We start from the raw sequence: 22,349 nt of genomic DNA, 5'->3' as shown, positions 1-22,349 counted from the left end.
CTAGGCTGGGAACAAGTGTGGAAGGCAATTTCAGAATTATTGCCACCTTCTTCCATCAGATTGGAAGGAAGTGAACTTTGCTGAGGAATATTGCTGCCATCTGACATAGAATCTTCACCTGTTCCAGGAAATGTGGTTGGCCCTAAAGTCTGTTCCCTCTAGCAGAATACTATTGCTTTGAAAGGATCGTCAGAAAGAAGCAGTGGAGTAGACATTTGTCATGCTGAAGTAATTGTTTTGAGATTGACATCCTCTGCATTTTCCAGTATGATTAGAAATTAGCAACACAACTGACTTAGCATTTTCCAGTTTATTACATTACCAATAAGTCACTTTGAACATCATGCTCCACAGCAAGGAGATTTCCCCCCCTAGATGTACAAGGCATAAGTTGTATATACACAATAGAAAATGACCATGCTTAAAAAATAAGCTTGACATGATTATTTTTTAATTCTTTGGGATCAATTGTTCAAAGTGAACCCACCAACTCTGACATTTTTAAATAAATGTAAAAAAAGTAGTTTCCATATCTTAACTAAGCTTTTTCTTCTAATGGACAACAGGTCCTGCTGTTTAAACACTTCTGTAATGTAATAATTTACAGGTATTTATACAGTAAATGGTTTCACATTTACAGTATGACTCTTCATCTTGTCTTAATGCTGATTACTACAAAATCCTTACAGTCATGACTAGTATCTCTGCTCAAACTCATGCCTTCAACTATTCCCAAGCACAAGTTTCCATTTTTAAATAAAAATTGCACTTCAGACAACATCTAAAACTAATTTTGTTGGTGCATCTAGCTATGGGCCAATTGGCTTATTTTAGCTAGGTATTCATGTTTTCAGTGTTTGAAAAGAAGAGTAAATGATGGGGGGAAATCAGCATTCCATTTTCATACTTTACATTTCTTACTATAAGCTCTCAGAGTTATACTTCCTATTAAGCAGCTTAGTGAAATAATAGCAGTGCAACTATAAAGAAAAGCTTGATGATTTCCTAACAGCATAACTTTTAAATCTTTCTCAATATGATGTTACAAAGTAAGATATTCAGGGCCATATATCATCATTATAGCAAAACACAGGGGTAGTAATCACACATCTTCTGAGGCTTTCTTTAGAAAGTAAAACTGCCCATGCTTCCATATTGAAATTCTCACTCTTATTTTTTGATAATGAAAAGCAAAAGTTAGCTGATGAATGAACTATGTGTATACATTAGTATCTTCAACTACTTAAAACTGAATTATTTAGTTAAATCATCTTTTTCACAACTATGGGTACAACCCAGCCTCATTAAGTATTTTCAAGTCTCACTGATTTCAGAGTCTACTTAAATCTTTCCCATTAAAATGAGGCTACATAATTTTAACCCTTCATAAAAAGTAATCATTTGACCTCATTTTTAAGCAAGAAAATTGAATGGTTTGCTCAACTACCTGACCTTCAACATGCTTTCACAATTATATAAATGACTGCACCTACACAGCTGCTATGATTTAGAAATTTCACTGCACACAAAAAGGAAATAGCCACAAAACGAACATTTTTTTCTGGTTCATCTACATGATCAGCAAATACTAAGCCCTCATCCTAGTATACACATTAAGAGATGCTTTTGTGACATTTCCTCTGGGTAAGTAATGGTTAGGGTTGGTTTTCTATATCTTCTTTCATTTAAAAAAAAAAAATCAGCAAGCCCAATGATTGTTTGTGAACACTTCCAACAATTTAGTTTAAAAAGAATACATTTTTCAAAACATGATTGGAGTCACCTGCCATCTTGTTGACCCACTATCTGAAAACATGGGTTATTTAACAGTCCTTGCAGCACATGTTTACCCTTTGACAATATAAATCATCTATCTCAAAAAGGTCACAAAAATGAAGTTCTGAGGTTAATGAGCTTGAATATCTGCTGGTAGTGTTTTTAAATAACAGTTCCTTTAGCATGCTGTGCTGATAAAACATCAGCATCATGGAAAAGATGAAAAAAGTGGAAGAAAAAAGGATTGTCTCTAGGTACCAAAGAATTAAGCACCACTTGAGCAATAATAGTAACCCTGAAACTTGAATTTTGAATTTGAGGAAGTAGTTAAAAGAAAATCTGTAAACAGTAGTGTAGTATTCAAGATGCTGCTATTTTGCTTGCTTCTCGAACACCGCTCAAGTAAGCTCCAGTAACTGCGGAAAATGTCTGTTTGTGGCCTATTTAAAAAGAGAAACATAATGTGAGGGATTCTTATATGAACATAGAACTACACTCATCAGACACATAATACGTATAAACCAGGCTTCCTCACCCTTGACCCACCAGATGTTTTGAGACTACAATTCCCATCATCCCTGATCACTGGTCCTGCTAGCTAGGGATCATGGGAGTTGTAGGCCAAAAATATCTGGAGGTCAGAAGTTGAGGAAGCCTGGTATAAACCCACACAGGAAGTGTCAATATTTTACCAAGGATACATGTGAAATAGTCTGCGTATCTATACCTTAAAAATAAATCACGGCCCATGATGATGTTTTTTTCCATGTTGGGGAATTTTTGTAACAGAGATTATTATTTTGCCCAGTCACATACTACCACTGTATGTAGTATCCTGCGCCTCAAGAGTTCCAGGAGAAGTAACAGGAACATCATGGTGAATGTCATCAGCAGCACAACAAAACCAGTTTCAACCCCACAACCAAGGCCTGAAGTGAGATTGATATGGCGCGCGCACTCTCTCTCTCTCTCTCTCTCTCTCTGTAATAATAGTCCTAGGTATAATCCCCTACATAGGTTTTTTTTCTGAAGAGTTGCTGCCACTCAGATGACGGAACAACCAGTCTAACAGCTGTTTATATTCTTAAATGATCTGAAGTCAGATCAGCACACTAGTAACTGGATTTCACTGGTTTTCTACAATGCTTCCTCAGAGACTGTGGATTGTAGCCAGCACTAGTCCTACTCAGTGTAGGTTCATTGAAGTAAGCACGGTTAATTTAGGCTTATTAATTTCAGTGGGTCTATTCTGAATAGAACCTAAGTTGAACATACCCCTGAATACATTCCATCCTATTTTAGCTTGTATCTTATTTTAGAAGAATTTTAATTCAATTTTTTTAGTGTACATAATCAAGATCTCACCTCTCCAGCAAAAAATATTTTTCCTTGTATGTCTTCTGCTAGGATGTCATAAGCTTCACCGCTGCCCCCTGTCTTCACAAAACTATATGCCATTTGGATCCAAGGATCTTTGTTCCATCGTGTAACAAAGTACTTGACTGGGTCTGGCACTTCCTGGATTACAACAATAGGCAAAGAATTACTTATGAAATGCATACAACCCATCTGTGAACACATATATTCACCAGGTCAACACACACAGATGCTCTAAGTGACTGGTCACATGCTCTGAAGTTGTTCTGTTAAAGTCAATGGACAGTCCCATTATAAACAGCTAGAGAATCAAAGTGTTGGTTAGGGGGCCTAGCCATGTGAAACATGTCAGGACAGTTTTCTCTCCTTTTTTAAGTAGTCAGTTTTGTAGATCCTCGTGTAGAATCCTGTGTCATGAATTTGCATGCAACAGGTTCTAAGTTCAATTCCTGGCTTCTCCAGAGACTGGAAAAAAAACTCCTATCTGAAAGCTCAGTTCATTGGACTCTTAAACTCAGGCACATGGGTTTGAGCCTCATGTTGGGCAAAAGATTCCTGCATTGCGGGGGTTGGACTAGATGACCCTCAGGGTCCCTTCCAAATCTGTGATTCTATTCTAAAACTGCTTCTATATGCACCAGTGGTCTGATGCAGAATTAAGCATGTTTCCGTGTATGGAAGCCACAACAAACATGGTTCCCAGGCAAACTATTGAAAATTCAGCAAGCTGCTGTTTCATTTCTTTCATCCTATTTAATATTTATTTCTTGTTTAGAATACATAAATCCGGATTTATTTAATGACATTTAGAGTGATATCCAATGTTAGTCGTATACCAAGTACAGTCATTTACAAAGTCTATTTCAGTTGCTTTACTCCTATGACTTAGTTTGACAATACGCTTAGTCGCATCATGAATCTTTTTTTGTTGCTATCTGTTATTTACTATAATTATTATACATTATATTTATTAGTTAATAAATATATCCACATAATGCAAATATCAGAGCCATTTACAACTATTAATAAATTCAGTTAAGTGTGAAAGACTTGAAACTGGTGTCTCATCTATGCTTGAGTCAATAGAAACAAACAGACCTACCTGTTCCTTAAACAACTCGCGGAGCACAATCATGCATTGTTGCAGCACTTGCTTGTCATCTAAATTCTTCATAGTTGCCACAGCATCACCCGTAACAACAGACATTAGAACACTGCATTTACGCTGAGAACAAGACACAAACATGGACACTTACATTTTATCTACTGTAGTTCTGCTAAATGACTCTCTAACAGCCTCTCTGAAACTAATGTTAGCCAACCCATGGAACAAGAAAGATTCCTGGCACCTTTTAGGTTTCTCCTTGACTGAGTGTATCAAATCACTCTTCAAAGCTTCTGTCTTGTAATGAGCAATTGTTTTTTTTAAAAAAAATGATAAAGTTGCCAGAAATATATCTTAAACTAATCGCACTATGAAATGGTGGCGAATTCCTAGGGTGGTAGGGGAAGAGAAGTGATTTTAAAGCTCATCATGTTTCCTTATTTGAAGAACAATTAGGGTCAGTGTTAAGTCTTCAGGTAATGTGTACCTGTGGATCCATGTCATAGAAAACACTGAAGAGTCCACGTTTGCTGGAATTAGGTGGAACATGGCCAAAGTAATCAGCTCCTTGAATCTTGCTGTCCCAGAATCTATATGGAAACTGTAGTGCAATCTAGAGGAAAAAAGACAAGAATGACCTCATTGTTGATTTGGGCTGAAATTCTATGCACGCTTACTTGGAAGTAGGCCTCAGTGAACCTAGTAGGATATAATTGCAATTGCACATAAATAGGATTGGGCTATTACTGATTGTTGTAAACTAATAGTAGGTAGACTGTGGTCAAGATAGTCTGTGCAAATCATAGGAAACAAAATTAAATTGCATTTCTTTCTATGAGGAGTTGGGTGATGGAAGACCCGAGATTCAAATTGGCAAAATGGAGGAAATTTTCAGTTTTAATGGGGCATAATTTTAATCTGTTTTGCAAGAGCTGGTGGACAGGCAGACTTTGGTTACCCATCACAAACCCTGAAGATTATTTATTTCAATTTATGAAGGACTGCTATGTACCCATGCTTTGTCATCTCATTATTTCTGAGCAGATCCAATTATGGAAAGCAAATCTGATAGGGTACAAACCAAATGCCACTCATACTGCTCTTCACATCGTCATATAAAAGTTGCACTCTTACCTTCTCAATGACTCCAGCTCCCAAACTATTGATAGCTTTCATTTTTCTCTCTGACAAGGCTGGGTTAAACAGAATGGCGCCTTTTTGAAGAATAGTCAGAGGTACAGCAACTAAAACCTGGTGGGAGAAAAGTAGTCCTAATTATACTACAGTTGAAGTAGCTCAACATAACACAGGCAGGTTGGGAAGGTTTGGCACCAGGTAGGTAATAAAAACCTCAGTTTCATGCTTTTAAGACAACTTGATACTTTGTCCCACACTTTTCACCGCCTGCCCAGCACTCAGCCCACAACCGGCTCCTTAGCACAAATGTAAAGATGTGTCAAGAATTCACATTACAGCTGTAAGGATGCGGGAAGCAGGTATGCTGGTGATATGGCATCTGAAACACAATAAATAGCTCTGTCCTGCTTGATAAGTTGAGAAACTCACTTCACTTCCACCCCTTGTTTAGCTGCTGCAGCGAAAGCTATCCCTTAACATGAGGCATCAAGTCCTTAAAAAGCCAGTTGTACACAACACTTTGAACAAGATGTTTACTGTGATGTTTGAAAATATATAGCAGAAGTTGAGAAAGATGAGACACGTCACCTTTTGTGCTTTCCAGAGAGTTCCGTCGGTTGCAGTCACTTGGACTTCTTCCCCCGTATAGTCTATACTGCGAACCTGACAAGAAGACAATTCAGAGTTGTGAAAGACACACAGTGGTACCTCGGGTTACAGACACTTCAGGTTACAGACTCTGCTAACCCAGAAATAGTACCTCAGGTTAAGAACTTTGCTACAGGATGAGAAGAGAAATTGCATGGCAGCGGTGTAGTGGCAGTGGGAGGCCCCATTAGCTAAAGTGGTACCTCAGGTTAAGAACAGACCTTCACAACGAATTAAGTTCTTAACCCGAGGTACCACTGTATTTGTCTATGGTGGTGCCTCATCTACAAGTGGAACAGACTTCTGCTTATACAAAAGGACTGCCTCTCCTTCCACCTATAGCCCCTGCGTTTTCCTCAAATCAGCTCTGAAGATGGACCCTTTGGAGCAGATGAGGAGATGGGGGTGCATGTGGAAGAACAGGAAGGGCAATTTCACCTGCACAGTGTTGAATATCATCCATAACACTAAGACATTAGCGTAAGCTTCATAGTAGAAGAGTTCTCAATGAAAGACATGGGGGAAGGAGTGTTAAGCTAACTGCTCATGAGTAAATGCATTATGTGAAGGATCAATCAGAATGATGCAAGCAATGTTCCACTAGAGATTTTTATGTACTGGTGGGAATCTGAGCACCCCATTGCTGAAACTCACTCCATTGCTTTTATGCATTATGGATTCTAAAGTTTTGCTCCTGCATTCTAAATCCTACCTAGTTCATACAGTCATCTTTGGCATATCTCTCTCTGACTACCTGAGATAAAAAATCCAATAGATATATTGTAATACACACTGAGTATGCTGAATGTGGAAAATGTTCTAGTGTGAAGGCATAAGCAATAAGAAGAAACATTCATATGTTCCAAAGCAGATTAATAAATGAGACACCACTGGAAATAACTTTGGAAAATTCAAGCGGTTAAGTACCATCTGTATGTTCCAAGACAAAGAGAACCAAGCCAAACACTAGGAAGATGAACTACTCCAAGGTACATCAAAGCAAACTGGCTTCTCGTCCATTTTTAGTTACTTACTGGAACCTTTAACCGAATGTCCAGGCCTTCAGCCATTTTTTCAATTATTGTTGAGTATCCCGAGTTTAAGAGCGTGTGATCTCCAGCAAACTGAGCAAAAAATTCATTGTGATCCCAGGAGCGCGCAGAAACCTGTAAGGAGAACAGAATTCTTTTCACTGAACAGTTTGAACACTCAACACCTGAGTGTCGCACAAGTCCATCCCATGCTCACCTCATGGAGGTTGCTGCCACAGGCGTATTCAAGGTTACTGACATGGAACTGAAGGACTTTTTCCTCGAGATCACTGAACTGAATACCAGATTCCTGAATAAAAACTTTATAGATCTCCTGGATTTTATCTGCAAATAATATATCCAATCGTTATCAATAAATAATCATTTTTTCCTTACAATTTCACCCTACTTTTAAGTGTTCTTGTTAAATTTTAAAATGAAGCTCTACCAGAATATTTCCCGCTGCTCCTGTCAAAATATAAATATTATGGGCATGAAGTTCCACACTTTTAAGTGACAACTATTTCAAAATAGAGTTGAATGCATGCTTAACGTATTTTCCACTGAAACTGATAGCACTTTAAAGTCCTTGTCCTTCCTTAATTGTCGGGCAGCACTTTTCTCACAAACATGTGGGCTACCAGCAAACGTACTCATACACTGGCCTGGTTTGCACATCACTGTGATTTAAAGGGTGATGGGGCACGGAGCAAAAACATGACTGCTTCATTCCTCCCCTGTTTCTGCTGAACTGCTGGAAGCTAAGCCATGGTTTGGCTTAACATTAGCATCTGAACCTAGGCTCATGGTTTGTTTCCTCCTCAACAAAACTTAAATGGTAAGTAGAGGACAAACCTTGGTTACAGTTCATTGTTTGTTTAGAGAGAGAGAAACCACGAGTATCTGGACAAAATGCTTGGTCAAATTAGCTGCCAGCAATGCAGCAGCAGCAGGAATAATGCTAAGCAGCAATGATTTTCATTCTGTGCACCAGCACATTGCACATTCATTCACAACTATGGTTTAAAGTGACTGCAAACCAGCCTATTAACTTCACCACTGCTAGGCCACAGCAAGACACTTTATTTTCAGGGCTCAGCACACTCTTTACAACTCTCCCAGATTCTATACTCAGAAATAATTCCTGCATGTTGCTAATTGTGTGCAATTTGGGATAATCTCTTCTGGGACTGTCACTTGGTTAAAGAAATCCAAGTTGGTTGGTTGGTTGTAGTTTTAAAAATGTCAATTAGTTTGCATATTAATAAAACAGGGACTGAGGAAAATGTATTCCAAGTAATTTATTCACTTTATGATGTCACTACATCTACTGCTGTCACTTGGCTATTGTTCTTCAGGGAGATATTGTTCATAAAGGACGTAAAGCTATTTCCCCCATTTGAGTTGCTGCTGCTGTCTGTTAACATTACATAAATGTTCTAAACTTACTGCATAATTATCTGTTATATAATTATGGTATTTGAAATATTTGCAATTGCTGCAAAATGCCTTGTGAGGGCAGGAACTCAGAAAGGCAGGCTAAAAATCTGTTAAATAAATGCTTATTAAATCATTTCCATGTATTAAAAATAACTGTTCATATTAGTAACAGAAGAACAGTCACTGCCAATAGCGACATACAGGGTACTAGGCCCAGGAAATCCTGTTTGCCCCCTGGGCCTAATGAAATTGCTCTGAGCAGCCCACAATCTTCTGTCAAAGGTCATTCAAATGCAACAAAATACAAGAACTGAAAGCTGAGCTGGCACAAATATCTGAGACGACTTCTACAGGTGCTCCTTTATCCCCGTTGCACTATGTGTCGTGTGGCTCTTCATTGTTTCTACTTACCTCCAAGAGGAATATCCTGATGCTGATTTTTGTCTTTTCTCCAGTCTGCTACAACATCAAGGATAGAATTGAAATGGAAGTCCATACGCTTGTCTATAGTAGGGTCAGTTATTCTTCCACCTTCCTGGATCAGATCACACTTCTCTCCAATTTTATGCATTTTAATGCCCAGCTTTAAAAGACAGGGATTTTGAACGTGGGGGAAGTAGATAATCAGTTACTGTCATGGGATGCAAACCTTAATTTTTATTGTTTATTTGTTAAATTTCTATCCCTCCCAAAGGACCGCAATTTTCATTGATGTCAACACCAACCAACCAATAAAAGCTAAACATCTTCAGTGAGGGTTTTATATTACAGGATTCAGAATTATTTCATTTATTATAGTAAGCATCAACTCTGAAGAATCACCATTCTAAGTAGTAAGTGGACTAGCGCTTGAAAAGACTATTATTCTGTTCTTTACATCAAATTGCTAGCTTCCCTAAATATGTGAGGTAACTCATTGTATTATTTCAAGCAAAGTATCATGTGAGAGAAGAAGAAAAATGTATGAACATAAAGCCTGATTGAAACACTTAGCAAAGTTTTCAAATGTTATTTGTAGAACTTCCTGCTCCTAAGGATGGTAACCACATTTCATTATCTCATTCCTCTTTACAACCCTACAATTAGACCTTTAATGTATCTCTTTCACAAATAGTAAAACAAAGCTGAAGAACAGTCACTTTCCCAAAGTGACCCAATACACCTGTAGCTTGAGTGGGATGTGGATTCTGAGCTGCCTGAAAAACCTCTCTAATAAGAAAGTTAAGTTTACAAGAATCAGTGTATATTAAGCTTCAGAAGGACAATGTTTTCATGAATAAAAATGCAAACCCACTTGCTCACACATTAGCGCTACTGGATTGTTGACACAGCCATTCACTATCTGTGGCCCTTTTCCCACAGTGATCCCTTTTAAAGTCTTATCGTCCCACACGCGGCCCCCAATTCTGTCCTTCGCTTCTAGCACAAGAACCTGCAACATACAAAAGGAGCAGTGGTGATAAGGAACACTGCTATGGAACAAAAATCTTTCCACAGTTAACCAAATAATGCCAAGGTGGTCAATCAATAATAGAACATTATGCTAGGAGTTCACCAAGTTTTTAATTGGTGAATCCTAAACCTCAGAGGCAGAAAATCCATCTACCAAGTGAAGACATTAAGTTCCTCCTTAAAAGGTGGATACTGTGAGCAGACAAGCTATGCCTACCATTCTCCATGCCCAAATACTGTATAATAATAATAATAATAATAATAATAATAATAATAATAATAATTTATTATTTGTACCCCATCTGGCTGGGTTTCCCCAGCCACTCTGGGCGGCTTCCAACAAAGATGAAAAATGAATGTCAGGTAGTTGTTTATCACTTTGACATCTGATGGGAGGGCGTTCCACTGTGTATAAGCTGCAACAAATCATGCAACAAACCCTAGCCTCATAATTATTTCAAGCTCAGCCTTGACACAAACTAAGGCACTTTTCCAGGACATCTGGACTCTGAGAACAGGCCCTTTCTTTTTCTTACTCAGGTAGCAGCAGCAAAGTGTAGATCTGCCAGAAGAGGAGGAGACAGAAATGTTGAAATGCTATACTTTATTTGAAAAAGTCTTACCTTAATTCCAAAGTTCTGGAGCTGTCTTGCAGCTGCTAATCCAGCAGGGCCAGCCCCAACCACAACGACAGATTTCTTAAATGAAGAAGAAAAGTAAACTAGTGTTGCTAGCATTCTTTTGAGACTAGCAAGACTGTTTTTTCTAAGCAAGTCTCCGAACAATTTGAAACATTGTTCAGATAAAATTCTGTTACTGCTGAAGGGTTTCATTAGGAGAAGCTGAGCAAGGGCTACAATATCAACCAAAAATGAGGACAGGGAAGAGAAAGTATCCTAGCCTGAGCTGAACGACAGCAGATGATTTTGTCTGTGCCGATTTTGACAGTTCTTGAGAAGAGTTTTGACACTGACCAAGAGGTCCTAGAAGGCCAACCCCTCTTTCACTTTTTATTCTTAAAAGTAAGTTTTACTCTTAAAAGTTTTTATTCTTTTTTCACTTTTTACTCTTAAAAGGAGTCCTTTCTCCCTTCACCCTCCTTGTCCCATCAGAATCTCCTAGAACCAGTTTATTAGTACTCTGTATTTTAAAATACTTACATTATGGTAGTCTTTGGGCAGAAGAGGTTGGTCGGGATTAACTGACAAGACCCCTGTGTTAATCAGACCTTTCCTGGTCATAAAATGAAGTATTCGCTCCATCTCCCGCACACAGCGAATGCGCACAAGGCCTCGAACAATGATGTGATGCGTACATTTCTGAGGGGTTAGGGCTTCCTGTGCATTGAAGGATTGGGGGGAAGGAGGAGAGGCAAGGATTTGACTGCTGCTGGAACAATATAGCAAACTGTCCTTCAGATGGTGAAGCTCAACAGCAAATTTACATCTCCCAGATCAACAAAGTGAGAACCATTCCAGTCATGTACCTGTGTACTGAAAAGCATGAAGCAGGGCAGCTTTGTATGGAAAAGCCCCATCTGCACACCTGGGAATCTGGATCACATTGTGAAGGCGTACTTAAGGAGGGACGAAAGGAACACAGGCCTCACCATGAAGCCTTGTTTTCCTCAGCAGATGGAGGGTTTCTTGTGATGTTTTATTTCATCTGCTCCAAAGGCACGGCCTGGTCAGTCACTGCAACCTTTTGTCTTACCATGAGCAGAGTTCCACCCTCCCGCTGCAGCAGGACTTCTAGAGCAGGGATGAGGAACCTGTGGCCCACCAGATGTTGCTGGAGTACCACTCCCATCATCACTGACCATTGGCCATACTGGCTTGGACAGACAGATGTCCAACATCTGGAGAGCCACGGGTTCCCCATCCCTGCTCTAGAAAATCCCAATTGCTGCAGGGCCAGCAGGACTGAAATGGGATGGGTTTGGGGGGTCCTCCCCCACTGAAAAGCAAAAACCATCATGACTGGGAAGGTCTTGTCTATGGAGCAAGTGGGAGAAGGAAACCAGGACAAGGGAAGTTTAGGTTGATATATTTTTAAAGTAAGATGATAATCTTTTGGGGGCAAACATTCAGCCAGGCTTACTTTGCAGTTTGTGTACCACAGAGCCAAAATGAGGTTTCTCAGAGCTAGATACATGGTGGGGTCTCGTGAATATTCTGGAAACTCATAGAGTTCATCTAGTTCCATTACATCTGGTCTCACACACAGTGCTTTACCACATTCGTTGGGCTGGTAGAAAGGCTGGAAGTACTTGTTCATCCCTGGAAGGCAACATACAACACAGAATGAGCTGCGTGTAGCATCTCCGTGAACCATCACGGTAGCTTAATAAAACAGCACAAAGCTCTAGGGCATGTAAACAAATGTGAACTCAATTACAGGTGCCTGCAACATATACTAGGATAATACTGGGTATAAGAACCGTGGCTTCTGCTTACAACAATTATTTATGGTGCTTACATATCTCCTCTGTGCCCAAAACTCCTTAGTGGACCTTGAGCATATGCACCAAAGTGTTGCTTACAGGAAGAATATGCTTATACTGCATGCTCACAAATATAAACGGCACAAATGTTATAAAGTATACATGGCTGATGGTCAGTCTCATTCTTGAGAAGACAAGACATTCTAATTAATGTTCATATAGAAAAAGTACTCTCGTACCATGGAAAATAAGGCTATCAATAGCTACTAGAAGAAGGCAGAAAAGTACTCGTTGCTTACCAGCTATAGTAGGTGGAGTCTTTAAGTGCTCCATTTTTATTGCATTGGATTCACCAACCAACCGGTGAGTACTGGTACAAGAGGGGCTCATGCCCACACAGTCTGGGTAGTATGCAGACAGCAAAGGAGCAGCCACACTGTCCTTCAGCAAAGGTGGAAGGATGAGCATGGAATACCACCAGTGATCTGAAACTTCAGCAACTCTCTATGAAGGAGTGGAGGAAAGAATCAGGAAGAAGAATTAAAGCTTTTGTTATCATATTATCTCTCAGGTCCCAATGACACTTAAAAGACACAGGCCATTTCTGACTGCTGTACCAGGAGTGTAGGGAAGCTTCTACATGGAAATGCCTTTCCCATAGCAATGTAGCTTACTCTAATTGGTCAGAAGTCTAATATGGGACTAGGTGATGTGGCTCTAACAAAACAGCAGTAGGTCTGAGAGCTGAGATTTTGCAAGGGCAACTATCAAGGTAGGTAGAGCTTTTCTGTTTTGCCCTTTTAAAAAAAGAAATAAAATACAGGTGCTCCTCACAGTTTGAACACAGTTCAATAATTCTAGTCACACAAACACCCTAATATACCAATCATTAAACCAGTAATCACATCAACCGTAATAAGTTGAATAGCTTGAGATGTCTTTGGCCTTTTCCTTAGGCAACAGCTAGGCTCTTTCTTAAAGTCTTCAGTTCTGAAGTCAGAATGCTACCCAAATAGTATTTACTACTAAGCCTGCACCTCTGTGTTTCTCATAGTTACAATTCATTCTGATACCACATGCAGGACTTTCCTAAAACATTGCTTACCAGATCTTCAGGCATGGAGCAATGGTCTGGGCCTTCCACCTGAAACAAATACCACACTTTCAGACAACAGGGTAGCTTCTCTGACTTGCATGTAAGAGGAAGACTGAAGAAATGACAGGACTTCTGTTAATAAAAGCCATGACACTTAGGGCCAAACTACACATTCCACTCAATGGCATGTTTTAAAAACCCCAAGAGAAAGGCAGCTTTGGGAAGGGGTGGAGTGGAAAAGTGGCCAGGGAAGAAGGTGTCAAGCTTTTCCACCCACCTGCCAGTTTTCTGGTGCCATCCTCACAGAGTTTTATTTTCTTTTTAAAATATTTTTATTAAGTACAAATTAGACAACATACATATTCACAACAAAAGAAAATGCAAAAGAAAAAGAAAATACATCTAACCAAGGGGAAAAAAAACAGATGTCAGCGCTGCCTCAGGTCCTAGCTCACAGAGGACCAACGCCAGTTGCTCTTTATAAACAAAAGTCTTTATTGTGGTTCATTGTTGGTTTGACATCCGTGGCGCTCAGCGCTACATCTGAGTCCTTAGACCGGCGAAGCTCCGTCTGACTCCTCCCCGCTCATACACCAGTTCAAGAGCCAAGCTTTGCTCCACCTATCCCTCTCCTCCTTTTGCTCCTTTCTCCTCCGGGTCCTCCTGCCCTCTGGGGTTACCTCCTTCCTACTCTCTTCAGAAGCGGATTCTTCTGACTCCGCCCCACCCTTCCGGCGGGCTTTAGGACCTGGCTCCCAATCCGGGTTTTCTGCTGGCCCGCACGCCTCCACATTTGAACTTGGCGCGCGCGCCCAGCTGCCTACTTTCCTCCTAACGGCTACACTGCTCCCCCCACTGCTTTCTCCTTCAGGGAGGCTGGCCGGACCTGCTCTTCCCTCCGCCCCTCCACTCTCTGACGGAGGCGTGGTCAGTCCAGCCTCATTCTCTCCTTCTGCAGGAGGCTCTTGTTTTAACCCTTGGGATTCTTCCCCCCCGCTACGCTCTGGTGGGGAAGCTACCCCTGATTTCCAGCTGCCGCTTGGAGACTCCCCACTGGCCCCCCTTGCCCTGCCTTTGGGGGCCCCTTTCTGGGAATCCTCTGATTCGCTGGAGAGACTCATGGAATCTCTCTGATCACTGGCATACCCTCCTGAACTCCCCTCAGATTGTTCCCCTTCGCTCTCCATCTCCTCCTTCCCCTGTGGCTCAGTGCCTGAGCCCATGACAACAGATAATATTTTGTCTCTTTTCATATTTGCAGTTATTTATACCTCTATAAAATGCTATTCACAATAAAGCAGTGAAATGAAAGATAAGATATCAGAAAAAAGAACAAAGAAAGAATAAAGAAGTAAAAGAAAAAGATCATAGGTGGAAATTTTTAAAAGTAGATAAGTACTCACAATACATAGCCGTTTCCCATCTATGTTTATATTCAATTGTATAATTTCATCTTGTCCTTATCTACCTTAAATAGAGTTTTAAATGCATGTAAATATTTTGTGTGTACTGCAGCAGTACAAGGGTGTCTCCAGACAAACATTGCACAACTGTTCTAAGCCTGGGGCTCCCGGTGGCCTCTAGAAACAACCAAAACAACCTGGATTTTCAGTACATTTGAGGGTTGAAGGTACCTTGGTGGAATTGTTCAGTTTCATGCCACAGCGGTACGTTTTGGCTATTTGCGAGGTAAGCTGGATTTCCTTTGTCAGCTGCCGCCATTTCCCACACTCTGGCTTTGTACACTGAACCTAGAGATAAAACGACAAAGATGCTCAGTACATCCAAAAAACAAAAGCACACTAATAAGATCAGAGACAGGTCTCTCAAGATTTCAGGAAGACTTTCTTAAGCAGCAGACATGCAAGCGTGCCTACATTTCCCCCATCAGCTTCGTATGAGTGTGCATTTTGAGCTGACCTACCCTTCCTTTCTCAGGAGAGGTAAATCAGAACCAACTGATTCCCCCAAAAGGGGGGACTGCATGGCAGCTCATCCGGCAGGAAGTGAAAAGCTAACTGTTGGGATGATCAGCCTGTAGACAAAACGTTGCCTTCTAATTTATGAAAGCCTTTCTTCCCTAAACTGCAAGGCACAGATCCTACATTCATATAGGTTATTAAGCAAGTACTGTACTCCTTCCCTCACCTTTCTGATTCTCTCTCCTCAGCCTGTAGCTTCCAACTGCCCTAACTGAAATCCTAACTGTTCTTGGAACCCCATGATCCACTCCCATCTCAGGAAAGAAGGATAATCATTTTGAGGTTCTGTTAGCTCCACAACCAATCAAAAACCCCTTCTTTTCTAATAATCAGCATATAACCTATATTTCTTCATCTATACCTGATCATGACTGCTTCAGTCCATCCTACCAGTACCGGGGAGAAATGAACCACAATCTCTGGCTTAAAGTTACATGCAGACTAGAGGTCACTTTGCTCCAAACATATCACAATCAGTAAGCCAGAAAAACCTTTGCTTATCTCTGTGGTCTGTTTGGAGTTGAAATAAGTGAAAATCCCTGGTTTAGGCATAATGCTAAACCAGGTATGGTTTGTTTCTTTCATGGGCTAGCTCAGTGTCGTCTCCTGGTAGCAACTTTCCAGAATTTCAGACAGATGATTTTCTCAAGCCTCACCTGGAGATGCCAGGGTTTGAACCTGGTACAATGGTACCTCAGGTTAAGTACTTAATTTGTTCCGGAGGTCTGTTCTTAACCTGAAGCACCACTTTAGCTAATGGGGCCTCCCGCTGCTGCCACCACGTGATTTCTGTTCTCATCCTGAAGCAAAGTTCTTAACCTGAGGTACTATTTTTGGGTTAGTGGAGTCTGTAACCTGAAGTGTCTGTAACCTGAAGCGTATGTAACCCGAGGTACCACTGTACATTCAGCATACACAAGACATGTGGCCTGCCGCCAAATATTGTATGCTTCCTTCATATTATTTTCACTTTCAACCCCAAGGTTGAAACAATAACAAAAATAATCAAATCCATTGCTTAACACTTCCTTCAAACACACTTACTGCGAATGGAAATAAAAAATGAACATGCACTACTTTCACAGTGTTATGTCATCATAAATAAAGCCCTCACCCAGTAAGGGAGCTGTTGATCAGCCATAAAAGCTTTAGGGCTAGGTTCACTTTTTCCATTACTGGTCCAAATCCTTTTCCAGGCAGTGTATTTTTCGTAGCCATCTTTATGACTAAAAGGAGGGACAAAGGAAATGTTAAGTAGAGGGAAGGAATCGCCTACACGTGGTTTGGTATATTTTAATAGACAGTTCATCCCAAACATAGGTATTAAGACAACATGATCCTGGCCACAGTATTTGTTTTCCTAAGCAAGCATAGAAGTTGCAAAGCTCAACTTAAAGGCAATATTGTGCATGATTCTTATTTTGTTTAATCTGATACATTAGGTGTACTTATTATGGATACCCAAATCTATACAATGGCTTCACTGTTGGAATAGCTTCCCTCCCTCCATCAAAACTTGGTCTCCCTGTGCAACCTGGCTTTAGCAGACAGCCTGTGTTCCAAGAAACCGTTTTTGCCCAGTCTACTGATGTTGCTTTGCATATTTTCTAGCTAAGAGCATTTTGTCAAAATGTTCAGCAGTTCACAACAGACAGAAAGGCCTATTAAAGTCATCATGAGATACTTAGCTGGTCCAGCTTTCTACAAACAGCCAATACAGTCATACCTTGGAAGTCGAACGGAATCCATTCCGGAAGTCCGTTCAACTTCCGAAACGTTCAGAAACCAAAGTGTGGCTTCTGATTGGTTGCAGGAAGCTCCTGCAGCCAATCGGAAGCCACACAAAGCCTGTTGAATGTTCAGCTTCCAAAAATAATTCGCAAACCAGAACAGTCACTTCTGGGGTTGCAGCATTCAAGACCCAAAACGTTCAAGAACTAAGCTATTTGAAAACCAAGGCACGACTGTATATCCTTTTAAAAGAATACACTCCCCCATCCCTGCCTTTTCAAGCATTCATTGCCTTTGCCCAGAGTTGCTTTGAAAAGGAAGCTGTTAGGTTATTGTGCGGGTATCAATCCCCCAGACATTATTGACATTTCTTGATAAATTCAAACCCCTGCAATTTATAGCCTTTATAAATGCAGCACTGTTGTTTTCAGCCTCATTTCAAAATTAAATTACAATGGGTAGCAAAGCACAGCAATTATGTATATTACCTTCCATATCTTATTTCTTTAACCAGATCAAGATTAAAATGCTTTGCCATTGAATTAACACACTTTTGGTTGCATCCTGTCCCCACCCCTTAAAAAAAGCAATTACTTCAAAAAAAAAAGAAAGAATACCTTCGGTAGTAATGATCAAAACATTCATTACAGAAATGTTCCCCACAGGAGAGGTGATACCATCTTGATGTGTAGCCATTTTTAGCACACCTAAAACAGAATAAATCAGAAAAGATTACATTTATCGAAAGGATACGCTTTGTCCTGCAATTTGAAAATACTGTAGACTGCCACACGTCAGCAGTTTATAATGATGATGATGATGATGATGATGATAATGCGGCTCCCAACATATTAAAAACAGAATAAAACATCAAACATTAAAAACTTCCCTAAACAGGGCTGCCTTCAGATGTCTACTAAAAGTCAGATAGTTGTTTCCTTGATTTCCTTGGCATCTGATGGGAGGGCATTCCACAGGGCAGGCGCCACCACCGAGAAGGCCCTCTGCCTGGTTCCCTGTAATCTGGCAGTGAGGGAACTACCAGAAGGCTCTCGGAGCTGGACCTCAGTGTCTGGGCTGATTGATGGGGGTGGAAAATGTTCCAACAAGACTTCCCAGGAGGATAAATGGGTCTCCGCCTGTTTTGTATCTTTTGTGTGTGGTTTAAAATATATATCTGGGATTTTTTGTTTGGTTGGTTTCTAACGACTTTTTAAGCTGCTTTTATTGTACCTTCCCCTAGGAGCGTACATCCACTTCCCTCCATTAATAATAGTCACAAGAATTCACTCAGACAAACCAGAAATGAAATCTACCAAGCTGAAGATCACTTTCTGAAACCTTGGGACTGTGAAGGGGGAAGACAGAGGAGCCCAAACCTTTCAGCAGCACTGGCAAAGCAAACGGGACATGTTGCTGTACATCCTGCCTTTTCACATTTTCTGTACTTCTTCTCTGAGGCATCTTCATCATCCTCGGCTGCCTCTGCAGCTTTCCTCCTCACCTAAAAGAACACAACTATGTGAACAAAAAGGTCACAACAGATTTATGATATATTCAGCAGTCTTTATTGGTGAGGCTTTCTGTTGCAATAGTGATGGAGGACAGTTACACTGATTGTGTTTTCCTACATAACAAGGATGGGGAACCTTTGGCCCTCCAGATGTTGCTGAACTACAACTCCCATAATTCTGAGCGACAGGCCATGCTGGCTGGAACTGATGGAAACTTGAGCTTCTGGAGAGGCATGGATTTCCAATCCATGATAGAAAGGTATTCCAGTACAAAATAAATCTAGACCCGGGGATGGTGGGGAAATCCTTCAAAAAGATAGCAATATTGCATGCAACTTGCATTCACATGGAAATGCAGAAAAAAAATAAAAACCAAGGAAGTGTCATAACTAGCTTCACACAGAGAACAGGGAACAGTCCAAAACAAGGAAGAGTCCAAAACAACAGCCCATTACATGGCGCCAAAGATGAGCCCCAATTTTGCTTGGAAAAACTCAACAGTGCATTCAACATTAAGGCTGAAATGTCATGCACATCAACTTGTAAGTAAGATCACTGCCTGGCTGTGAAATCAACAGGACACTGCAGACTAATATGCATAGGACTGCAATACTCTTCATTTCCTAAGTAGATAATACACAACCCTGCTTGCAACCCTGTGAATGAAATGGATGAAAGGTACCTGTCTCCCTGAACTTCTCAGAGGAAGATGATCGGGAGAATGGTCAACAGGAGGTGTTTTTTTCTTTGTTCGGACCCTCCCAGTTGACATGGCGCTGCAGGATAAAAACCAGGAGGACATTAGGCAGTATTCCAACACTAAAGTTCAGAGAGTCTCCCCACACAAAGAGGGGTGGAGAAATAAACAAGCTTGAAGCTTCCCTTTGGTTAAACCTTCCAGCATCACCCATGCAGACTAGTGGCTTCACTGTTTGAACCAGCTCTCTTTCCAGATCTTGGACAAAGGAAATTAAAGTGAGGAACTAGACAAAATGGTAGACGTGAGAAGAAGAGGCAAAAAGAGGAAAGAAAGGAGGGAGGGAAAGGAGGAAGAGAGAACAGCTCATTAATATTCTAGATGATTTTAACAGTTTTATCATTTGTGTGTTTGCCTCCTTGGGCTTCTTTTGGGAGGAAGGGCGGGATATAAATTTAGTAAGTAAATAATCCTGGGTTAGAGCCAAAGAAAATTGACTCCCCGTCTCCTTTCCGAGCATTCCTCTTGTTCTCCAAAATATATCTCCTGGGGTTCAGGGGATGCTACTGAAGAGGACGGCGTTGTGATACAGGATAGCTAAGGGGGGACCCCCAAAACCCAATCAGAGGCAGCTTCCACTCTACTCACCAAAAGTGCCTCCAGGCGATTTTCAGGGATCCCCTCAGCCTCCCATACTGGAATGCTACCCCAGAGGGGTCCTGCTGAATGGTCTGTAGCAGGGGCTGCTGAGAGCAACCCCCCAAAACTGGGATGGGTGAGAAAGTCATCTTCCACCAGCCCCCTTCCCTATGTGCTTCCCTGGTTCCAACCCTACAGTTTTAAGGTTGCAATCCTATGCATGCTGACCTCGGAGCAAGCCCCACTGAACACACAGAGGCTGACTTCTGTGTAAATGTGCATAGGTATGTACTGTGAGAAACTTAGCCAAACTGCCCCTCCCAGAACTGTGCACAATTCAGGCCATGATTCAGCTATGCTTCTGATAGTTCAAATGAACTATATAGTAAAAACAGTAGCTCTGGGACCTTAACAGCACAGCTGCAGCAGACATATGTGAGCAAATTGTCTCTCAGTTTCAGCACACCTTCCCACGGCTGCTTATCCATCCTGGTGAGAAGTGAGAACAAGCTGTTTACATTTCCAAGCATACAGATCAAATATTGGGGGGGACGGGACCCTCTTCCATTCCTCACTTTGAGCACGACATTAAAATATTTTATACAAATCAAAAGAAATAAAACATAATACAGGCTGTGCTACATCTATGAATGCAGGTAAGGCGAAGCAAACAGAAAAGAAAGAAGAGGATGGGTGAGGGAATAAACAATTTTGATATGAAACTCCCTCCCAGAAAGAAGTTACAAGGGTCAATAGCCTGGGAGCTGCCCTGCCCACACACAGAAAATGAAGGGATGCAAACCAGTCAAAACTATAAAGCATGCAAGATCTGCTGACAATTGCCATCTTGCCTAAATTGCTCATCTTTACTAAACGGCTGTTAATACTTGCAGGGTGGAGTTAGTGGTGGTTTCAGATAACAGGAAGAGCAAACATCTCTTCATTCCAAAAGGCAGCAACTAACACGTTTGATGGTATATTTCATAGGATAGTGGATCATTTGAACCCATTAAAATGCACTTTTGTTTCACGTGCTAGGAAGGGCTCATTTGAAAAGCGTAGAAGGTAAAGCAATAATTTTTTACTTTGAAATGCAGGACTTTTCAAGAAAAAAATATTCAAATAGAAAATGATACTGAAATTTAGGGAAACCATTTACATATGTAAAAACAAAGTATAAGCATAATATCACAGCAGATTTTAAAACAACAACAACAATGTACATTGAGATTCCATTTCACTTCTCTTTTTGCTTCTGCTTATTCTGGTTAAACATTTTAATTCCTTAGGTTTTACTAGTTTTGCTTTGCTTTTAAGTTAAGAACAACTGCAACTATTAACCTATTAACATACTAACCCAAGAGGTTTGCCCTACCAGTGAGATAAACAAGGTTCTGGACACATGGTAGTAGCTATTGAAAAGCACACACAACTCTCCAACCCATGCATATAAGGCAAAATTCAGCATATACATGAATAAAAACACATCCCCCCCCCAGTGTGTACCAATGTGTGTCAAGAACTAAATCCTGCATAAGGGACATATATAATCATTTCATCTGAGATCTGAGGCTTCCCACTAGACATGAGTTGTCTAATGTATAACCAGGCAAACAATAGAGGTGTACACTGGCTCCAAGTGGGGGCCAGATCATGAGATAAATTCCCCTCCCAAGTTGAAGCACAATGTCTATAAACACCAAGCCAGATCAAGGCTCCCCAAAAGCCTCATGTCACTCTGCTTTTCCACCCCATATAGCTCTATCTTTTCCTATATCTCTGTGTTTCTCTAGATCCATGGACTTTGCAAAAAGTGAGGCTGTCCTACAATTTTGCCTGTGGAACGCTGGTGGATTCTGAATTGCTTTTTTGTTTCTTGCTTTGTTAAAAAAAGGATTGGCTGGTGCAGTTTTTATATATGTATATAAATATATATACTATTCCTAAGTTGCTTTTATTCAGCAAAACACACCCAGAACTCTTCAGGACTCCACAGACACAAGCAATCACCATAAAGAAAGAGAGAGAGAGAGAGAGAGAGAGAGAGAGAGAGAGAGATGTGTGAAGCCACAGACTTTTTAAAAAATGTACAGGCAAAAATATGCCATGTTTACCCACAAATTATTTCAAGAGAGATCAAGAGATAAACCCCACTTCTCTACCCCATAATGGATTGGGGAAAAGTGAATCCCTTTTACTTCCTGCACTAAAAGCCTCAGACCTACTTGTCTGCAATTTGGAAGGCTTAGTCCACTCTAGAAGTGCTCCTGTACCTGAAAAT

At 40.7% G+C, this 22,349-nt stretch overlaps 1 protein-coding gene across 1 annotated transcript; it reads right to left on the bottom strand.

Moving 5' to 3' along the window:
- Positions 1-295: 295 nt before the first annotated feature.
- KDM1B (lysine demethylase 1B) lies at positions 296-19,862 on the bottom strand. The gene is made up of 20 exons (XM_082234981.1): positions 19,415-19,862; positions 18,598-18,722; positions 17,836-17,925; positions 16,602-16,713; positions 15,140-15,256; positions 13,515-13,553; positions 12,709-12,913; positions 12,067-12,245; positions 11,127-11,303; positions 10,590-10,664; positions 9,809-9,946; positions 8,926-9,097; positions 7,292-7,419; positions 7,078-7,209; positions 5,984-6,058; positions 5,393-5,509; positions 4,746-4,871; positions 4,256-4,378; positions 3,142-3,294; positions 296-2,216 (listed from the first exon to the last, which is right to left on the bottom strand). The coding sequence occupies exons 1-20, from the start codon at positions 19,532-19,534 to the stop codon at positions 2,175-2,177; spliced, it is 2,445 nt and encodes an 814-aa protein (XP_082091107.1). The 5' UTR covers positions 19,535-19,862; the 3' UTR covers positions 296-2,174.
- Positions 19,863-22,349: the final 2,487 nt, after the last annotated feature.

This window comes from Podarcis vaucheri (assembly GCF_965113315.1).
Source record: "Podarcis vaucheri genome assembly, chromosome: 8".
In the NCBI taxonomy this organism is placed as follows: Eukaryota; Metazoa; Chordata; class Lepidosauria; order Squamata; family Lacertidae; genus Podarcis; species Podarcis vaucheri.
Note: the sequence above shows the minus strand (reverse complement) of the source record. Positions and strands in the feature narration are given on the sequence as shown.